The following is a 20,000-nucleotide window of genomic DNA, read 5'->3' on the forward strand; positions in this document are numbered from 1 at the left end:
TTTTAGCCTGACAGACCCCTGTTCAACCTTGACCATGTCCACCCATTTTGAGGGGGGGGGGGGGGGGGGGGGGGGGGGGGGGGGGGGGGGTTTGAAAACAGCACAAAATTACCCCTGAGCACAGCAAATGTATAAGTTTGGATTCATATATACACACCTCAGTGTTAACACTAGTAAATGTGCCATTAGCTCTTTCTCAGAAACACAAAAGTCACAAGGAAAATGCCTCATTCATACTGCAAAAGCAAGAAAGCCCCAAATACTCATACTTTACCAAATGAAACATCTGGCTACTCATAGACTTTATGCTAAATGAAAGCCTCGAAGGCTACCGCCTTCAGTTAGCAGAAATAGTACCACATTGTAGCAAGAACAGACATGCATTTATGAGTTGAATTCACACAAAGTTTTGAAAGCAATTTTGAAACTCACACTTCCATTTGTAAAAGCTTGAGACTCGAAGTTTCTGATACTAGTACCCAGAGGCTGCGACTAAAGCATTTTGAGGCTGTCACTGGCTTAGTGGAGTATTTTAAGACTTAAACATGTACACTATCCGTGAACTGAACCTATGTCTTCAGCACGGAGATCAGTGACCTTCTATCTCATTTGCTCTATCATTAAACAAACTCACAGAGACGTGGCCTTCTGAGAGATACTGATACACGCGCTCACACACACACACACGCACACGCACAGGCACAGGCACGCACGCATACATGCATATACACAAACACAGAGGGCTCAGCTGGGAGAGAGTCACCCAGGAGCAGGCTACTCTGAACCGCACGAGAAACCAGTCAAACTCGATAAGTCATCCACCAGGCCAATCAAAGGCCAACATCGGCTCCATTTCCAAAACATGTTTGTTTTCGAGTGTTAGCGGTTGCTCTCAGGGACAGGGACGGCATAACCGACGCACCAGGGCGTCGAGCGTCAATGTGTCTGATAATGATAAAATGTTCAACCCACCCATTCCCTCCTCACTAAGCCTTCACAGGAAAAGACAGACGGTCAGAGAAGAGGCCAGGCGAGGTTTTATTTTAGCTTCTTATTGCCCTTTCGGCGTGTTTGTTTACGCGCACAAGGGAGAAGAGGAAGGTAAGAACTGGACAGGGGCTGTTTGCAATCAAATAAGACCTTGGTTTTTCATTCCTCTTTGTGTATGTAGCACGTGTGTGTGTGTGTGTGTTTGTGCCTCTGTGTGGGTGTGCATGTGTGTGTGTGTGGACACAGCACATCGCATCCTCTGATCTGTCCACACCGACTGCCCTCCCTCTCTTCCACTCAGCTACTGTCCAAACATCGTTGAAAACACACAGGGCTGGCACCGGAGGCACCTCACAGTGACAAACACACATGATATTTCAGGCCGTGGTGCCAAACTGTACCTCACACACTCACACCACAATGGTCAAGAACTTTACAGCTGTACTTTATTATACTCTCTCTTTTTTTCTTCTGCTCATTCCCTCTTGCTCTCTCTCTCTCTCTCTCTCTCTCTCTCTCCCCCTCTCTCTCTCTCTCCCTCTTTCGCTTGCTCGCTCTTTCTTTTTCTTTCTCACCTATCGTTTTTAACAGGTTCACAGTTCTCCATTTTCACATCTTGAGCACCTCTTTTGAATTATGAGCACTGTGTGCTCCTGGAGACCTTTAGCCTGTTTTTACAGCGAATATGTGAAACATACCTTTTACCTTCTTAAGGCAGGAAAGAGGCCACATACACATCTGTAATAGACATATTCATATATCCTTCACACTACTCTACAAGCAAAATTTGTGGTTTTACTCAGAACAGATAAGGACACAGTCAGACAGACATGAGCATAAGACAGTTTTACTTAAAAGCATAGGGCAACTAAACAATTTCCAAATTGCTGAAGTGATATCTTTCCCCTCATAACCATTCTCTCCATTCTCAGGCAACAAAAGGAGAGTCAGCCTGAAATATTTACAGTATGTGCGGTCGCAAATAAATAAGGGGCAAAGAGAGTTCTGGAAGAATGGCTCTCTGCCAGCGTTAAGTGTCCGGGCTGCCATGTAGCTCTTATCAGCTCGCAGAGAGCAGGGCCTGGGCTGACTGGAAAAGCAGCCCATATTTCACAGACGCGGTGCCTGATCCTTCACCCGTAACTCCCTGTCTCTGTCTTTCTCATAATACTCTGCAAGGTAAAAACAACAGTGCCTGGAACAGCAAAGGCCATGCTTTCATAACAAAAGGTCAATGCCTGCCCTTTCTCGGAGACAGTTTCTCAGTCTGAGAGAGACAGAGACAGAGAGAGAGAGAGAGAGAGAGAGAGAGAGAGAGTTAGCTTTCGTAAAGACCCTAGTTGAATGAGTTCACAGCTGCCATGACCCATCGTAGAGAATGCATGAGAGGGAGAGAGAGGTCCGTGTGTTATTGATCCTCATACAGAGGAGACAGGTTAGTCTTTCTCAACATAGCGACTTCACAGACCTTAGTCTCCACCCTCCCCCCAAAAAAACTCACAACCACCTCTCTCCAGACCCCAAAGAACCCCTTGGAGACGCACAACCTTGGACTGCTTGGGAGGAGGGGGGAGATATCCCCTCTTCTTTCTAGCCTTTCTCTTCCAAAACCCCCCCTCACTCTCTCTCTCTCTCTCTCTCCCTATTTTTCTCTCACTGAAATGGTGGTTCAGCTCAAAGTGGCAGGCAGGATAAGTGCCAGAGGCTTTGAAGTGAAGGGTGAAAGCCTGGCTGTTCTTCATGCACCAATAAACAAAAGCAGGGGCCCAGATAATGAATGCCCTCCTCTGGTTACTAAAACAATACAATCGCTTACAAAGAATATTAGAAAAAAAATGCACACTCTATGATTGCATTTCACAAGGGAAAGATTTTAACATCAGACCACGTTTGTCTTATGCCAATTTAATTTCCATTCATCCTCTCCTATGAATGTAGTTCTTTTCTTTGTTAAATTCTCAGAGTTCTGTCCTTGTTGTGAACCGGGCAGGACGGCAGGGCCGAGTGTATGTGTGCTTGCGTGTGTGAGTGTGTGTGCATAAGTTCTGAACGCTGGTGCATCACTAATTCACCAGTTCCATGCATTTCCACGCATATAGAAGTGCTCTAACTGCTCCAGTCATCCAGAGCACTGTGTCCCTCTTTCTGTCCTCCTGGCGTGCATCAAAAGTGGGGCAGACTGCTTCGTCTGGGGCTTTGAAGTCCTCTGGTTATCAGCCAAGCGTGTCACGCTTACCTGCAGCCATCTGTGAAAGGCCTGTACTCAGCTAATGTGACCAAAAAGAGATAGAGCCCAACAATCATTCTGTGTGCAGACAATTTTTACTTTCAATATTGTCTACAGCTCTCCGGGCCTCAGACACACGCGCGTGCGCGCATGTGCACAGAAGAGCAGGCACAAGCTTGAGTGACCAGGACTGCCCTAATCCCTGTACATGCACAAGACCCCAAAATGCATTTTGAGGATCTTCCTCTTTGTTCTTTTCTCTCTCTCTCCCTCTCCCTCTCTCTCTCTCTCTCTCCCTTTCCCTCTCCCTCTCTCTCATATAACCCTACCCTTTCCCATTCACTTCACTGTTCACTATCCTACTATCCTCTGTCACTCAGAGGGGGTCCTGCAGAGGGCCTGATTATCAATGCATGCTTCACTTTGATAGAACTCAGAGGGAAAAAATAAGTATATTTTTTAAAGCAGTCTTTGACCTCCTACTGTTTCACAGCTATGAGGGAAGAAGTGTTCAGATATACACGCAAGTTTAAGCTGACTTGTCAGATCATGTCCTAGTTGTAATTTATGCTCTAACGCTGTGGCTGTTCCAGAATTCTCTATGCCAAACAGTCTGAACCGGGAGGGATGTCATCAAAAACAATAGGATTTAAGCAAACAGGACAATGTGCTTCATCACAGGCTAGCATGAGGCGTCAGCGGAGGGGGCAGGGCACACACACACACATGCACACACACACACACACACACACACACGCAACAGCCTGTTTCTGTGCTCAAAATCTGCTCATCAAGCTATCCATGGTCACATGGGCAGAGTCTGTGCTGACCATTTACATCCGAACAGATGAAAGAAGGAGAAGATGTGGTGGGGCTGGGGTGGGGGTGTGGGGGCAGTTATGTTACAGTCAGCCTCAAAAACCTTACCCTGAACAGCTTCACCCCCCACGAAATCACATATACATTTATGTCAAACACCGGCATGATACATTGATGCTAATGGATTTATAAGTGTGTTAACAATACAAAATAACATATGATGAATAGTTCTGCTGAGATATGTATCCTCAACTTGCCCCTTTTACCTTAAACAAATTGAAAGATCCAACTGCAGCCCCTCAACATGGTATGAATTATGAGTCGCGCGTAACATGGATCTTTCCTGAGTGCCTTCAGTCAACAACTGGCGACACGAGCCCCCGTGGAGCTAAGCTAAAGCTAGGTGTGAGGGCAAAAAATGAATAGCGCCTTTCATGAAGCGGTAATTGCCGTGTGATTATAGCCAAACAAATCGGACTTGAAAAAAAAAAGCCTCTCTTTTCATTTAGGCTCAGACTGAGAACAATGCAGAGGCTGAGACCCCACTGTGAACCCATCCTCTCACATCTGATCAAAGAAAACGTGCCAACGCAGACTCTCTCCCCCCGTCTCTGGAAGATACAGCCCGAACGCCGCAGCTGAGGGGGGGGGGGGGGACGGGCTGAGCCGCGCAAACGTTCAGATGTGTCGGATCTCCCTTCCTCCTTCTTTATCTGTTTGGTAGCCACGATAACCCAGCTAACCAAACAAACCTAACTCAGAGACAGAACTCACTGTTTTACACACCTTAAGGTGCATGATCAGGCTGGGGTTCTGTCCCGTGACGCTCTAAAACTGATCTTCTCACCTAAACCTGTAAATAACACCTGCCCGTAATTGGTTTAATGAGGAAGGCGGTTCTGTCCCATCTGTACTGGTTTTTTCTCTGTGTCTGCAGGAGAACAATATCATCTATTGGTTTTATGTATCGTGCTCTGGCCTTTGTTTCACAAACGTATTAGATTCATTAGCGATCTGGAGATGTTTTGGAAAACCAAAATAAATTAGTATTAGTATTTTTACAAGTATTAGTGCTCACAATAGGAGCGGCAGTAATAGAGGTAGTGCCACATGTACTATGCGAAGCAACTGTACGACGCACTTGCACTGAGACAGGTGGAAAAAGTGTGTCTGCAAGCATGCAGCTTGACTCATTGCATATGCACTGCATGGGAAGGCTCTCTCTGCAGCAACAGTAGATTTAAGAACAAGCTTTCACCTCAAACAAGCAAACACGTTTAGAGCTTGAGGTGGGGAGCTAGATCCTTTTGTCTTTCTGCATGGTTGCAGATCAGCTCTGAACACAGCTGCACAAGGGATGCTTTTCTGGCGAAAAAAAGAAACGAAAAAAAAAAAAAAAGCGAGGGGTCCTGGATCCAAGCATTATAGACTCCTGTTTGTCTCCACAGAGGTGAACCGGAGTTCATGTCGCAGGAGGCTCCACTCTTCATCAATGCACAATAATCATAACGGGATTGCAAGAACAAAAACACGTCTCTCTATTCTCTCTATGGTATATCAGAATTCCCTCAACCTCTAATCAAAACGGACAAGGCTCTGTAACATGAATAATTACTGAGGGGACTACGTTTGTCAAAATTCAGAAGAAATACACGATATATAGCTCACTCCAGATGTATTACAAAAAAAAAAAAGAACCCTAACCATTTCAGGGATCATCCAGGCTGGAGCAGTATGAGGTTAGCAGGAGCAGCCCAGAACAAAGCCTGAAAACAGTCAGAATAAGGGCAAGGGGGAGCCAGGGGTACAGGCTCAGCTCCGCAAGGGCTACCCGCTGTCATTCTGGATTCTGTCGGAAAAAGACACCCCCCACCCCCACCCCTGCACCACCCTACCCCCAAATGTTCCTGAAACCACCAGCAGAGCCCACCTGTGAGGAAAGCCCCCACCCCCCCCCATATCCTTTGCCCCCCCAAAAAACATCTGTGGACTCAAATATCTCTCCGGTCTCAAAGAGGAAGATAAATGAAATGTGGACAGTCCAATCAGACCTCGCTGCGGTCTCATTCACGGCGCATTAGCGAAATGCAAAAAATGCCTCCAAGGACCTCGTTCACAAAAAGGGAGGCTTTGAATTGGTGTCTATTATTTCCTAGTTCCTCGGTGCGATTCAGGTAGAGCGAGAAGACCTGGATAATCAGCATGGTCTAGTCATGTAAACAGATATGAAGGATGGGAACTGTGAGTTCCTTTGCCCCGTACCACACAGCCTGGTATGACAGTGATTCAATGCACCCTAAACATAGCATTTCCTTGCAATCAAGAGGACAACAATGCAAACTCATTCAGAGCGGGAGCGACCTAGAAGCCTATGGATTTTCCTGGAATTCTACTCAAGGTCAAACTGCTAAAGACAGTGGAATAAAGGCGTAGGTCGAGATCACTCGAGAGCCAATCTGTCAACTATATCAAAACAACAGAGAGCTGACACAGGTGTTCCCAAATCGACTCAATGACAAGAATTGAATAATTGAAAGCTGTGTTGACAAGCCACACCTATCAGTAATATATTTTGGAACAGCTCCTCTTAGGGTTAGCGGAAAGTTAATGAGAGCTGACTTCCCAAGCGCAAAACCCAATTCTTTTTATTTATTTATTTATTTATTTATTTATATTTTTTTGCCAGCTTCCCAAAAAGAACTCTACAACTCTGCTTTCTGAAATGCCTGTTAGTCATCTGGTCTGGAAACGTTTTAAAAGAAAATTTTACAGATGTTGTTTGACCAAGACTAAGAAGAACTTAATCCACCCAAATGAAGTCAAGAGTTCCTCTCTGACTCGCTACCTCCCTGTCTGTCAGATTTTTACCCTTCGTTCTGTGGGCAAGATTAGACGGTGTCTGAATGTTAGCGTTCCCGCAGCTGGAGACAAATCATTCCCCTCCTTCCATCAGACATTCATCAACATGTCAGTTTGGGTTATGAGGCTATGCTCCTGGGGCGTTCCAGCCCCAGATTACTCTGCCGTCTTGGTAACAAGAAGTCAAGATGTTGAGCCCGCTCAGTAAGCCACGCAACTACCATCGGACAAGCATGATAATCATACGCGCTGCAACTTCTCCATTGTACCAGCGACTCAAATAATATCCCTAACAACTAGCGTGACCACCGACCTCAGTCTATCCCCCAGTGTTGTAATTAAACGCCAGATATGCATGACATGAAAGCACATAGTAGCCTACAAAATCTCTAATCCGGTTTTAAATCGTGTGACAAATACTCACATAGTAATCTACGTTCTATTTCACTGAGATGGTTCAGGAAACAAATGTAAGCCTTTTGCATGCCATTGATCAAGTTAATAACAATGTAATATGCTAAATTAATGGTTTTGTAGCAAAAATAAACTCTGGATGTTACACGTATAACATGAATTGAAAGAGGACATATTTCTTTCTGAAATGTTCCTATTGAACAATCCGTGTTTGACCACTGATTCTTTAACAACCAAACCTTAACCATATTGCCACAGTGAAAAGGAAGCCAGAGAATGCAATTTCAACTCGTTAAGGTGTGTCGTTTCAGCTTTCAGTTTTGTGTAGTGAGTTTTACTGTCTGGCTCAACACTGGAACAATTTAATATTTGTCTGTTTGAGATGTAGACACTCAGGATCGTTCATAACAGTATGATTTAAAGCCTGAGTCGTTACATGTACCGTTGACCTCTAAGACGGCACGCGTCTGCACATGTTCTTAGATAGATACACTTCAAAATGTATCTGCGCAGTAGCACTACCTCCTGTCATTAAATGCGTGATGACTTCATTAACAGCGCTTTTAGACTGTTAGAGATAATGAGAAATATCATAAAACTGCGCGCAACACAAATGGCAATGGAAAATAAACGGAGAACCCATTCCTGACCAGCCTTCGGTCTTGCCGCAGGTATATTCAAAGCTGCACCCCTCGAACTATGTGGTTTAAGAAACCGATAGATGAGTTCAGTGCCATTCTTTCAGTTGTCATTAGAAGCGCATTAACTACAACAACTCTAAGAGTCATTTCAAAATGTGAAACCGTGACCTTTCAGAACTTCACTTTTAGCTGGAAATGTTTTTATATGATTTTCTTTTCATTCATAAACCGTATCTTTTCCACACAATCTTCCACTCATTTCCTCGCAATCTTCAATCCTATCAAACCTCAGTCAAGTAAATGTGTCTGGCATATCACAGCCAACGAAGTCATCAGTGGCGGTTTAAGTAACGTATTTAAAGCTACAAATAATTAAATACTCGACAACAGAAAACACTGGAATAATACAAAAAGATACAGTGTTGCACTGGCCATCTCCGACACGGCCAATACAATTCTCTTATAATAGTTATTCTCTATGTCACCAGAAGAGGGAGCAAAGGTTACCGTCAATTAAGATTGAAATCTCGTATTGACAGACATAAATAAACAATTCATGCGATAGATACTCTTTCCCTAACTATCCTGGCACACACGTACAACACTTTTTTGTGTTTTCAGGTGCAAATGTATTTCTAAGTGTAGAAAGATTGACATTAATGGCGATTAAACTGAAGACAGAATATAAATTTTGGTTCACTCAGGGCGGCGGGACACCAAGAGCATTTTTCGGAAACAGACACAATCATGGGTGAAGTGTTTCTCTTTGTTAGATTAGCGATGCAGTAACATATCGTACTGCGTATGTTAAACTAAGACGGCTCGGGAAATCGTAGTAAAATACTTTCGGTGGATAAGAAGCACTGTTTTAACAAACCAAGAATCACAATCGTGTGTAACATCGAAACCACTACCGATCTGTACGTAATCCAAAAATACAGTGTACGCGCTATAGCATTTCACAAAGAACCAACAACAGATAAAAACAAATGAGTTTATCGCTTATTGAGACTTAGTCTGAAATAAAATACGTTATTTCTTTGATACCGAATGTCATTTTCTCGTTCGGATTCGTCGCTGTAATGCTGCAGTGGATCGACTGACCATCATTCGACAGTAGTTTGGATTAAAAATGAAAATCAAGTCATTTGTCTATTAATGCGTTAATACTCGTTAGTAAAACCTGTGAAATACAAGTAAGTTGTTTTAAAGTGATATGATTCTAATACCGTAATAGGCTATAAACGAATAAAGCTATGTCTGTAGCCCCCTTGCGTGCATAACTGACAGGGACTTTTCGCACTTTCCGTCTCCTTTCTTCCCTGAATATAAACGTTATCAAATTATATCACGGACATTTCAATACAAATGTCTTTTGTAATAATGACATATGAACCAAAGTTAACTTACAAAACATATAATTGCGGTATAGGATTCGAATAAGTCGGCAATCAAAAGAAAACAAGACATTGCTGCAATGGGCATACCGACTGGAAAAATTTAATGGTTTGTTTTCAGCATAATTTCGTCATGTATAAAACACCAAACTAACTAAATAAATAAATCTCATCATCAATATTTAGGAATTGTAACAACTGATAGCATCAGTGTTTCTAAAATGTTCTTATTTTCATATAAAGAGAGTATTTTCGGTATAACATCTCCAAGCACATACCATGCAGTGAGATAAATTTTCAAGGTAATATACGCGTCTGCTCTAATCACCGCAGCTCGCAGCGAAGTATCTCTTACCTTCGTATACAGGGGCCATCGGTGCAAGGGCTTCTGTTATTCATGGCAAAAAATGAAACGACAATTCAGTTCAGAACTCAATAAAAATCTGCCATCTTGAGCCACTGACAGAGTCGCTGTCTCCTGCATTACTAGCCCAGTTCATCAGGGAGAAAAAGAATAAAAAATCACATCCAGAATAGAAATTTTATGATTAGCCCAAAGAGGAAATACGAAATGAAGATATCTGCAACTTATTCCCACGAATCTTGGATTGTTTTGGCTCAAAGGTTGAGCCAAATTGCAGGTCTGCTTCAGCTTATGGTGAACATGTCTGTGGAGTGCCTGCAAAAGTTGCAATGGAGAAAGCAGAGCGAGTTTGCTCTTATAATCGATTGCCTATCTCTTCGAACACCGAAAAAAAGGGGGGGGGGGGGGCGACCGGGACTACAACAGATGAGGTAAAACTGATAGACGCAGAGAATTCTCTGATATGAATTATACTAAATACAGAGGACATGCTCACATATGAACTTCTATATTAAGAACAAAGCAGTTATCTAGTTGGTCTTTTCCTCTGTTTAACGTTAGATATGAGATAAATTATCCTGGAAACCTGTGCCAACATTGTGCCAAAAGCATGTTATCTTTAAATTAATAATAAAGCTATTTTATATTATTACGTCGTTAATTATTTTCAGTGACATCATTTGTTCAGTGTGATCACTTTACAATGTAGGAGCCCTATTGCTGATTGAGCCAAAGTTGAATGATTCTGTGAGCTAAAGTTGTGCCTGTATCAAATCGTTGTATGACGCCACTGGATTTTCACAGAATGAAGTAGAGCGGAATCGGATTACATAGACTCATACAGATGTGAATAATCTGTCATTTATCTGTCACAGCAAAAAAAAAAAAGAGCACGTTGTAGATGAGTAATTTATTGATTTATTTCAAGCCCAGAACAGCATTCATTTTACTGTTAATTAGATGTGGTGCAACTGCCGCATTTTCAGATACTAGATATCGAAGATTTAAAATTAATTGGGAGGGTAAAGAGAGGTTAGAGATAACCCATATGACGTCGGCTATGTCGATATTGTTGAATACGAGGGTACGAAAACCGTGTAAGTCAAATATCGCGATTTGTAATGAATGACCGCAAAAGTTGCCTGGAATTTCATTTTAGAAGTGCCCACACCTCTATCACTGTCTTCCTCTATCATCAACATTAACACTACAGAATACAAAAATTCACAGTAGACCTATGTCATCAGACAAGGAACAGTGAATGCTCTTTGTACAAATGAAATCATATAGCCTAAGTAGGCTATTCATGTTACCGGCTATCCGTGTCGTGATGTAATAATCTGAAATTAAACAAAAGGGAATTTCACTGAATGGTTTGCAAGTTTAAAAGTGCATATTGGTGCGAAATGTTTGTCTTTACCATCTCGTACACAAATTAAGACTTTCAGTGCACTCTGTGTGGTCGGATTCACTTCAAATATATATGTAGCCTATATATGAACTACAAGTACCACAATGCCCATTGCTACGTTAAATGTAGTACTAGCCAATTCCCTAAGAACTACATTAACCATTAGCGCTTTCGTGTAAACAAGAAGTGTTCGCGATCAGGAACAACTAAGTGTCAAGGGTAAGCTGGCTTTATCCCACTCTTCTGCACATTATGTATGATTAACCGTAACAGTCCATTCGTAAAGTCAGTTTTAACGCGGCGCTTTGTCTTTTTTCTTGTTTTATTTTTTCCCCCGTCCATAACATTGTTGTGAAATACGTCCTTGCTGCAGTTGTCTCGTTACATAAAAGAAGGCATGAGGCTTGTAGAATAGGCTCTTTACAGCCGCCTCTTCAAACAATGACATTAAGTAGTTTAAATATTTCGTCTTTTTTGTACTGAATAAAGTCAACCTGTCAGGAGTCCTTTACCTTATTAGCTCTGGCTGTCCAGTGCGGGATTTTCCCGTTTTGCAACTCAGTCATGAAAGGTAACAAAATTAGGTTTAGCGGTCAGAGGTTTACATATGAATATCAGATTGTTTCCCTGTTCTGTCTGTGGCAGTTCAAGGTATCTTTCTATATTATAAGACATCTATGTCACATCATATTAGCATGGTGCAGTTAGTGGAGCTTACTTTATTTAAGTCTGTCGTTTACTGAAAGCCAGGGAACTGCAGGAAAATTAGAGCTTTGAAGGAGTGTTTATGTAGTCTCCCTTCTTACTACTAAAGAGTTATCTTTAAGTATTCAGAAAAAATGCATAACAAATTTAAGAAAGCAGTTTTTCTTAACACATATTAAAAGATATGACCAAACTGACACATTTGTTAATTTGAAACAATTGTGCTGTCCAAGGGGCCTTAAGTAGTTTACTGTTGTGTTTAACATTTTGTATACATTTTTGGCCTTCGTAGTGTCACATTTAATCAGCATTATTTATACTGCCACTTCAGATGTATCGCTGATAGCTACCTCAGCCTAATATTGCTGATCAGAGGTCATGAACTCCCTCCATGTCATATTCACAATTACATGATTGGAGGGATTTTCTTGGCTAAAGGAGAAAAAAAAGAAGGACAAAGTGCAAAAGGAGGGGCCAGTACATAAACAGGCTCAGTAATTTAGGCCAGAGAAAACTCCTTGAGTTCCCTAAATTTTACCAAGTTACATCGACAAGGTAGGACTTTCACATTCAGTCTGATAACGATAAAGTTTTATTTTGCCGCTTTATGATACATAAATAAACAGTACATATAGATTTATATATTAATACATAATACGTAAATATATAATAAATATGTCATCATATATTAAGATTCACTCTTTACTTCATCCATATTCACTATTTAACAAACGTAGTACATTTGTAGACATTTCTCAGGGTTGAAGATATTAGAACAGTCATACTTTGAGATGTAGAGGTACACAGAGCGTATGATTTCTGCTGACAGACATACAACTAAGTACCAGGTGTTTTCTCTGGGTGCGCTCTCTCTCTCCAACCTGAAAATAGGTTAGCGAGAAACAGGTGATTGGAAAAAGGGGTTGTAAAAAGACAAAATATGTGGCAGTATAATTCATAACAATCATATAGTAAAAAAAATGTTCTTCCTAAACATCAGCAAATATAAAGAGATAACATTTAGTCCCTGGGGGGAGAGGACAAAAACCTGTTTGCCTTGTGTGGTTTCCCTCTCTCATCAGGTCTATAAAGATCAAATGGGTTTCTGTGGAGTTTCAGGTATGCTGAGTTTGTGGTCATGACCCTCTGTGCTCCTACACAACGTGGTCGATCATTAACATTTGTCTAAGTAATACTGAATGCATTTCAGAATATGGTGTTGTAAAAGTGGGGGAGCGGGGGTGGGGAGGGGGCAGAATGGACAAAAACCCCTTTAGAGAATGAATGACAAATGGCTACTGTTTGATGCCATGGAAACCACTGTAGATTCTATGTCCTCACAAAACAATAGTTAGGTCAGGGGCATTGTCTGTTGACATACGAGAGCTGTCCCCACGAATAATGTTGTTCGCAATTTTCAGATGTCTGTATACAGATCACAAAATCCACTGTTGTTACTCATTTGTTCAATAAATCAATTCAGTTCTTTTGACTGGTTGAAAACAGCGTCCAGTAAGAGGGAGAAAGGACACGTTACATTTAACTTTCACCGACTTACATTGGTCCTCTAAAAACAGGTGAAAAGTCTAGATGTTCCAGAAGTGTCATCATCTTTCTTTCTGTAACAGACTCTAACGGCCGTCTCTCTTTATCCTACTCAGGGTCCGGGTTAGTGTGTGTTTAACATGGAGGTGGTGGAGAGTTTGTTGAAGACATTTACTGTGGAAGCCAGTGGCCTTTCTGTGTCTCTGGGCCTCTTTCTGCTCTTTCTGGGTCTTCTTTACTGGTGAGTGTAACATTTTACCTAGCTACAGATTCCCATGACAGAACATGAAAGCATTTTCAGGTCCATCTGTTGTACTTGGAACAACTTCATGACTGGACAGTCCAGATGCAAAGCAATGACTGGTTTAACGGTCGATATTAATCCAAATGTGTTGCAATGCCAAAGATGAACTAAGACAGAGGATGCTGCTCAACTTTTACATAGAACAAATGTCATTTTTCAGTGCAGACAGATTTTTTTTTAAATTAAGGAGGTGGGTGTACTAAGTTGGCCCCAGTAAAGAAAAAAAAAAGAAATCATTGACAATGACCTCACCAGTGTAAATGTGAAAGAAAAACATCTTTAAAATTTAATAAGAAGTGAGAAGAAATCAAAACACAATATTCAGTCACAATTAGAGATATTTTGAGTCTGATTGCAATACCAGGAGTCAGCTAAAATGAAAGACCTTATTTTTACTTAGCCTTTCCACATCATAGCTTTGCTGCGGTACAAATTTGCACTTTCAATTATAGCTACTTATTTACAAGAGGTAGTTAGACCATAATTGAGAAGGCAACCATGCAGGAATGAATGAATCGACAGACATCTCTCTCTCTCTCTCTCTCTCTCTCTCTCACTGTAGCTCTTAACAACAAAGAGGCGTTGACTTTTGATGAAATGAATTTCTATTAGCCATAATGTTTGTCTCTCAAAGCTTACACCTCAGATCCAAATGATACCTTTTTTTGTGTTTTTATAATTGTGCTCTCTCTGAGCTGTATGCATAGTTTTGAAGCATTTTTAATCAGGTACCAAGGAGACGAGGCAGGGTTATTTAGGGAAGCAGTTTTTTTGCTTTGCACCATTTTGAGGCTTTGAGTAATTAATTACGAGCCAAAAATGCATTCTGCAAACATAATTAAGTGAATGAAAAAGGAATAAAAGAATGGTTACAGTATTACATTGAATACATATCAAAATGAACTATTTTAACAAGTTAACAGTAAATGTATTTTTTTTTAAAGAGGAATATATTATTAAAAAAAAAATCTTCCAATCTTGGTCCATTTCAGATTTTCCCATGCAAGAGCTAATGCGATCTCTGATGTCCAGTGTTTTTTTTTCACAGTCACAAGCACACGCACACACACACACACACATACACACACGCACACACACGCACATACGCACATATGCACACACACACAGCTGTTCCAAGCAAGTAAATTCCTGTCTTTTGGCAGAAACCACAGCTGCCATTCACAGAGGCTTAAAGAGGTTGGTTATGTAAGGGTTTTTTGCTCTGTCATCATGCCTATGAAGATTTATATCAGTGGACAAAACCACCTCGCATGACGGAAGCCACGACACATAAGTTAAGAAAGAGAAAATTTAGTAGAGGCAACATGTATTGTGGTATTTTTGAGCGCCTTCTAGGTCAGATATAAGCCACATTAGAGGGTTTAGTCTCTTGGTTTGAAACGTAACTGCCCTGTAAAACACAAGCCTCTGGTTCTCCAGGGCCTTGAGGTTTCTTGTCAAACTTTTTTCATGCTCTTATAAACTGCCAGCCACACTAACAGTTATGAAAAATTTGACACAGAATATCTTTCACTGCGCTGATGATTCTGTGCCTTTGGGGAAAGCTGTTCCCCTGGAGCTGAAATCATACCGGTAAAAAAAGCACACACCTGAACGCCTGTAGTAATTAAAGGAAAAGAAGCTCAGACACCCCAGGTTAGTTCCCAGTACCTGTCTCAGCTCATCAGACACGGAGGTTAGACAGAGAGGGGTCAGTCTGGCAGTTTAAACTCTATCTCTCTCACTTTCTCTCTGTCTTTGTCTTTGTATCGCTCTCTCTCTCTCTCTCTCTCTCTCTCTCTCTCTCTCTCTCTCTCTCTCTCTCTCTCTCTCTGCGTCCCATCACTATCTCTATTTCTAACTCTGTCTCTATCTCTCTCTCTCTCCTCCTCTCTCTCTCTCTCTCTCTCTATCGCTATCTCTCTCTCCTCCTCTCTCTCTCTCTCTCTCTCTCTCTCTCTCTTTCTCTTCCTTTTCCTCTGCCCCTATCTCTATCTTTATCTCTATCTCTCTCTCTCTCTCTCTCTCTCTCTCTCTCTCTCTCTCTCTCTTTCTCTCTATCTATCTATCTATCTATCTCTGCCACTTTCACTGCTGTTGGAGATACTTAGAGATCTAAGTTGAAGTTGGACTATGAGATCAAACAGACTGCCACCTACTGGTGATTAGCTTTGTTTTTAGAAGTGCCCTGGTTTGGACATGAATAGAACGGGCCCGGGTCAAGCCGAGTTCTACCACGCAGCTGGGGGCTGAGCGCCTTTGTCTGAATTCAGAGAGCCCTTATAAATGCCCTCTGCTTCTGCTTTATGTATAGCTCTCTGTGATGAGTGTGGGGTTGCTATGGCGATATGGTGTTGTATGTGTCCAAAATACAGCTCCTTCTTCATGGGGACTGAAAATTCCCCTTCTCTGAAACACGAGAAGTTTGTTTTTCTTCTTATTTTGAAAAAGTGCTAATCTTTCCGACCGGACGCATTTAGACGTTTGGACTGTGACGACATCTCTCTGCTGGCCGGTGCAAACGGAGGGTATGACACATTCTCACAGAGATGCTTGTAAAAATATGAAAAATACATAAAAGAGGGAGTCCATCTGTCTTTCACTGGTCAGGGTGTGTAAACTACGGGCACCAGTTCAGAAGATCAGTCACATACTGGAGACATGATATCACTGCAGATGGGAGCAGGTAGAGAGGAGATGCCGCTGTTAGATTCTCACTCTCTCTCTCACTCTCACTCTCTCTCTCACTCTCACTCTCACTCTCTCTCTCACTCTCACTCTCACACTCTGTCTTTCTTTTACTCTTTCACATTAACTCTTTCACTTTCTCTCTCTCTCTTTCTATCCCTTTCTCTCTCTCCCTTTCTCTTTCTCTCTCTCTCTTTCTCTTTTCATTGCTCTCCTCTCATTTTCTCTCTCCTTCTCTGATTTTCATTTTTATAATGTGCATTATTATACTCTGCTCCACGCCACTCTGGATACTGATCTCAGAACGGTTGGAAACAATCTTTGCATTCACAAAGACCCCACTGAAGAGGACCACCCTAACGCTCTTTATTACCATTACACTGGCATGCATTATGAAGACATGCAGACTTGCTTTGGTGAGGGTACAGCTTGTTGAAAACTCTACACGGAGCAATCTATTCAGTTTATGGTAATAGCTCATCTCATTTTTGTTCCTCTCCTGGGTGGAGAAAGCCATATAATTCACACGTGACATCATGGATAACCTTGCACACACACACACACACACACACACACTTCAACTGACCAGTAAAGGTGTGTTACATATGACTCGATGCAGGCTTTGGGAACGGCATGTCATAAACCAGCTGACATTTGTCTGACCTCATATGTGCTAACACGTGGCAAAACCACAGGACATGAGTGGTTATTGGATAAAGCTGTGGACAGCTGACTTGGCAGCTCACTGGTTCCTATGTCCAGATTGACTTTTCTTTGTCATTGGCCAGCCCTGCGAAACAGTTATTGTTTAATTGAGAGCTGTTGGAGAGGGCCATCCATCACAAAAGTGAATCATATCACCGCTCACGCCTCCCAGAACAAAAAAAAAAAAACTGCTATGCTCAGCCGTTTCCACGGTGACAGAGCCTCCTGATACTTCCAAATAAATTAATCTACCTTCATTTCAAATAGGCCCAACCTCTGTTTCCAAATGAGTTTCAGCATTTTGCAAATGAGTTTGTTGCAGAACATTCCAGAACAGAAGACAGCGGACCAGTTTGTAGAGGCCTACTTTTCTGGAATAGTCCTCGTTCCACTCCTCTACCGCCAGCAAAGTGAATTTGCACTATTTTTAGCTGGCATCTTCTATTGTCTCAGTGTGCTGTGTGCCTACTAAAGATCTTTTGGACACAGATGTATCTCGTTTGATGGGCGCTTGACTCCAGTGGCGGTATGGAGCTGTTTTAGCAGAGGCTGGGTTTACTGCACGTCTGCCGGTTCGCCCCTTGCCATGCCGCCCCTGTTTATTCCCCCGATGTTGCGCGGTGGAAGAGTTGGCCATTTTATCTTTTCACTTTTGTCTTTGAACCGGTTGTAATCCCTCCATCCCGTTCTTTTTCGTTTTTAATGGAAGCAAACGATCTCTTTTGGCGAGATCGCGGCTCACTCTCTTCGCCTTGATCGAATTGTCGTCTCTTAGCCGGCAGATTAACCAGATTAAAGTCCAATTACACCCACGTTGCCCACCTTTACTAACCATCATCTGCTCTGGAGGCATTATATTTCAATATGATGTGTATCTCTTTCTCTCTCAGCTCATGTAGAAATACTTCTCCTGTCATGAATGGAACCCACTTGATGTATATGAAATGGAAAAGTAGTTATCATCGTATATGCAAATATCTGCTGTTATATTTACCAACACTCACTTTCTCTTGGTTCTGATTAATTCACGAAATGTGTACGTGCTTTGAAAATCAAGATTTATTATTACTACCATCTTCAACATACAGCGCAGTAAGAATAATAGTTACAACATGAGACGCGTATAATGAATGGTATACATAACCTCGATTTGTACAGTTTTTTTTTTTTTTTCATTTGGGAGTGTTTACTAGCCCTCTTTGGTGTGTTAGGGGAGGCAGATTGCTCACTCAGGTCTCTGCAGATGGCTCTAAATAGAAGTGTGTGTTTTGCTCCGACGGGCTCGGGGGGGGGGGGGGGGGCAGAGCTGGGAGTTTGGGAGGTGTTGTGGAGCTTGAGGGGGGTGGGGGGGTGGGGGGCTCTATGATGCTACACAGACAGGAGGGACATCACAACGGGCCCTGCTGAAGCCTTTTTTTAATCATTATTTTTCTGCTTTTGTGATTTTGCGTTCGTTCCCCCTCGACGCGACTGACATGCACCTGTGTGCGTAGCTCTCTCTGGCAGTATGGGGACGAACAAGAGCATTTCGTCCTTGCTTTTTCACCTTTTTTCATGCAGCAAATAAGCTCGTCTTAGGAAAGAACCATAGCGTGTGTTGTTGAAAGAACAGACGGACATATAGCCAGACAGACAGACAGACAGACAGACAGAGAGACAGACAGACAGAGAGACAGTGCATGCAGGCTGCGGTGTGCGTTTGAATTTAACCCAGAGGTCTTCCTCACTTGCTGTGTTCAGTGACCAGTGTACCGTACCCAGTGCCCCATCAGAGGCCCTGGTTGCTTTGATTTTGACAGGCCTTGCTTACTAAACCTCTATGGAGCGCCAGACTGTCCCCGTGATGGTTTGCTCACTGTCACACACAGCAGCTGTGTTTGTGTGTGTGTGTGTGTGTGTGTGTGTGTGTGTAATGGAGGCCTCTTTGACATAAGTGTGGTTCAGAGCAGTGATTTGTGTGTTTAAATAACAGTCTTAACTCAGAGTTAATGACTGGAGTGGGAGGCTATGAAATGAGCTCTCCTATAGAGAGAGAGAGAGAGAGAGAGAGAGCACTAGCCTAATACATTTTGCCTTAAAGCAGATCCAAACATGCGATCCAGCGGCTCATCCATGTAGTTCCCACTGTCTAAAAGACCAGTGAATTCCTGGCTCATCAGTGCCGCACACATTTGTTATTATAAATATATATTTCTCAACTGGACAGTGTTTCTTAGCCATTTATGAAGACAGAGCAGAAATGCCACAATTCTGCCAAAACAATGCCCATTCACCCACAGGTTTCAGTGTGGAAGTGACATAGACCAGAGATCTCTCCCTATGAGACTCCATCAATATTGAGAGGAGTGGCTCTGAGTGAAAGGCACTCATCCATTGTGCTGCATGTGTGTGTGTGTGTGTGTGTGTGGGCACGCATATGTGGGTGTGTGCGTGTGTGTTTGTTTAAGGCGACTTGTTTAATCAGGTTGAATGGTAATGTAGTATGCAGGCGAGGTTGTCAACGAGGATCTTTGTGTCTGCTGTGAGGTACTGAGCTATGTTGAGCGCTGCAGTGACTGATTAGATGCTGGTTGGAATGTCAATAATGAAGAGATACAAGTATGCAGCAAATTTCTCATCCCCACTTCAGCCTTTACACAGCTGTGCTTCTACAAATTCTTTTGTGTCAGGCTTCATTAAACCATGTTGCTAATGTTTGCAACAAGAGAAATTCATTTGAAAGAAAAATCTATAATTGTAAAGGGAGACATTTGTTGGAGAAGCTTTGTGCTAAATGCCAGATGGAAACTGGAGGTAGAATAGGAGACAAACGGTAGGCTTCCACGGGGAAATGATGGATTTTGTCCTAAGTTTGTTTTCTAATCCATTATACAGTCTCTAAATAATGTTTATGAATGCACTTTGATATAAACAAAGCAATACTGACTAACC

General features: G+C 42.2%; 2 protein-coding genes across 5 annotated transcripts in view; one reads left to right on the plus strand and one right to left on the minus strand.

Annotated features, from left to right (window-relative positions):
• The window catches only part of hipk2 (homeodomain interacting protein kinase 2), a 68,958-nt gene extending 58,956 nt beyond the window's left edge, over window positions 1-10,002 (minus strand). For 2 of the 3 annotated variants that reach the window (XM_030790743.1, XM_030790742.1), the window contains exon 1: window positions 9,703-10,002. In XM_030790743.1, the coding sequence (XP_030646603.1) occupies window positions 9,703-9,721 (19 nt within the window). In that variant the 5' untranslated portion in view covers window positions 9,722-10,002. Of the gene's footprint in view, window positions 1-432; window positions 509-9,702 lie in introns of those variants that run through there. The other variant, XM_030790744.1, reaches the window with a different exon arrangement.
• Window positions 10,003-11,296: 1,294 nt separating this feature from the next.
• Window positions 11,297-20,000, plus strand: part of tbxas1 (thromboxane A synthase 1 (platelet)) — a 53,497-nt gene continuing 44,793 nt past the window's right edge. The window contains exons 1-2 of one of the 2 annotated variants that reach the window (XM_030790066.1): window positions 11,297-11,341; window positions 13,489-13,613. In XM_030790066.1, the coding sequence (XP_030645926.1) occupies window positions 13,513-13,613 (101 nt within the window). In that variant the 5' untranslated portion in view covers window positions 11,297-11,341; window positions 13,489-13,512. Of the gene's footprint in view, window positions 11,342-13,462; window positions 13,614-20,000 lie in introns of those variants that run through there. The other variant, XM_030790065.1, reaches the window with a different exon arrangement.

The sequence above is a fragment of the Chanos chanos genome, chromosome 13 (genome assembly GCF_902362185.1).
Source record: "Chanos chanos chromosome 13, fChaCha1.1, whole genome shotgun sequence".
NCBI classification, from domain to species: Eukaryota; Metazoa; Chordata; class Actinopteri; order Gonorynchiformes; family Chanidae; genus Chanos; species Chanos chanos.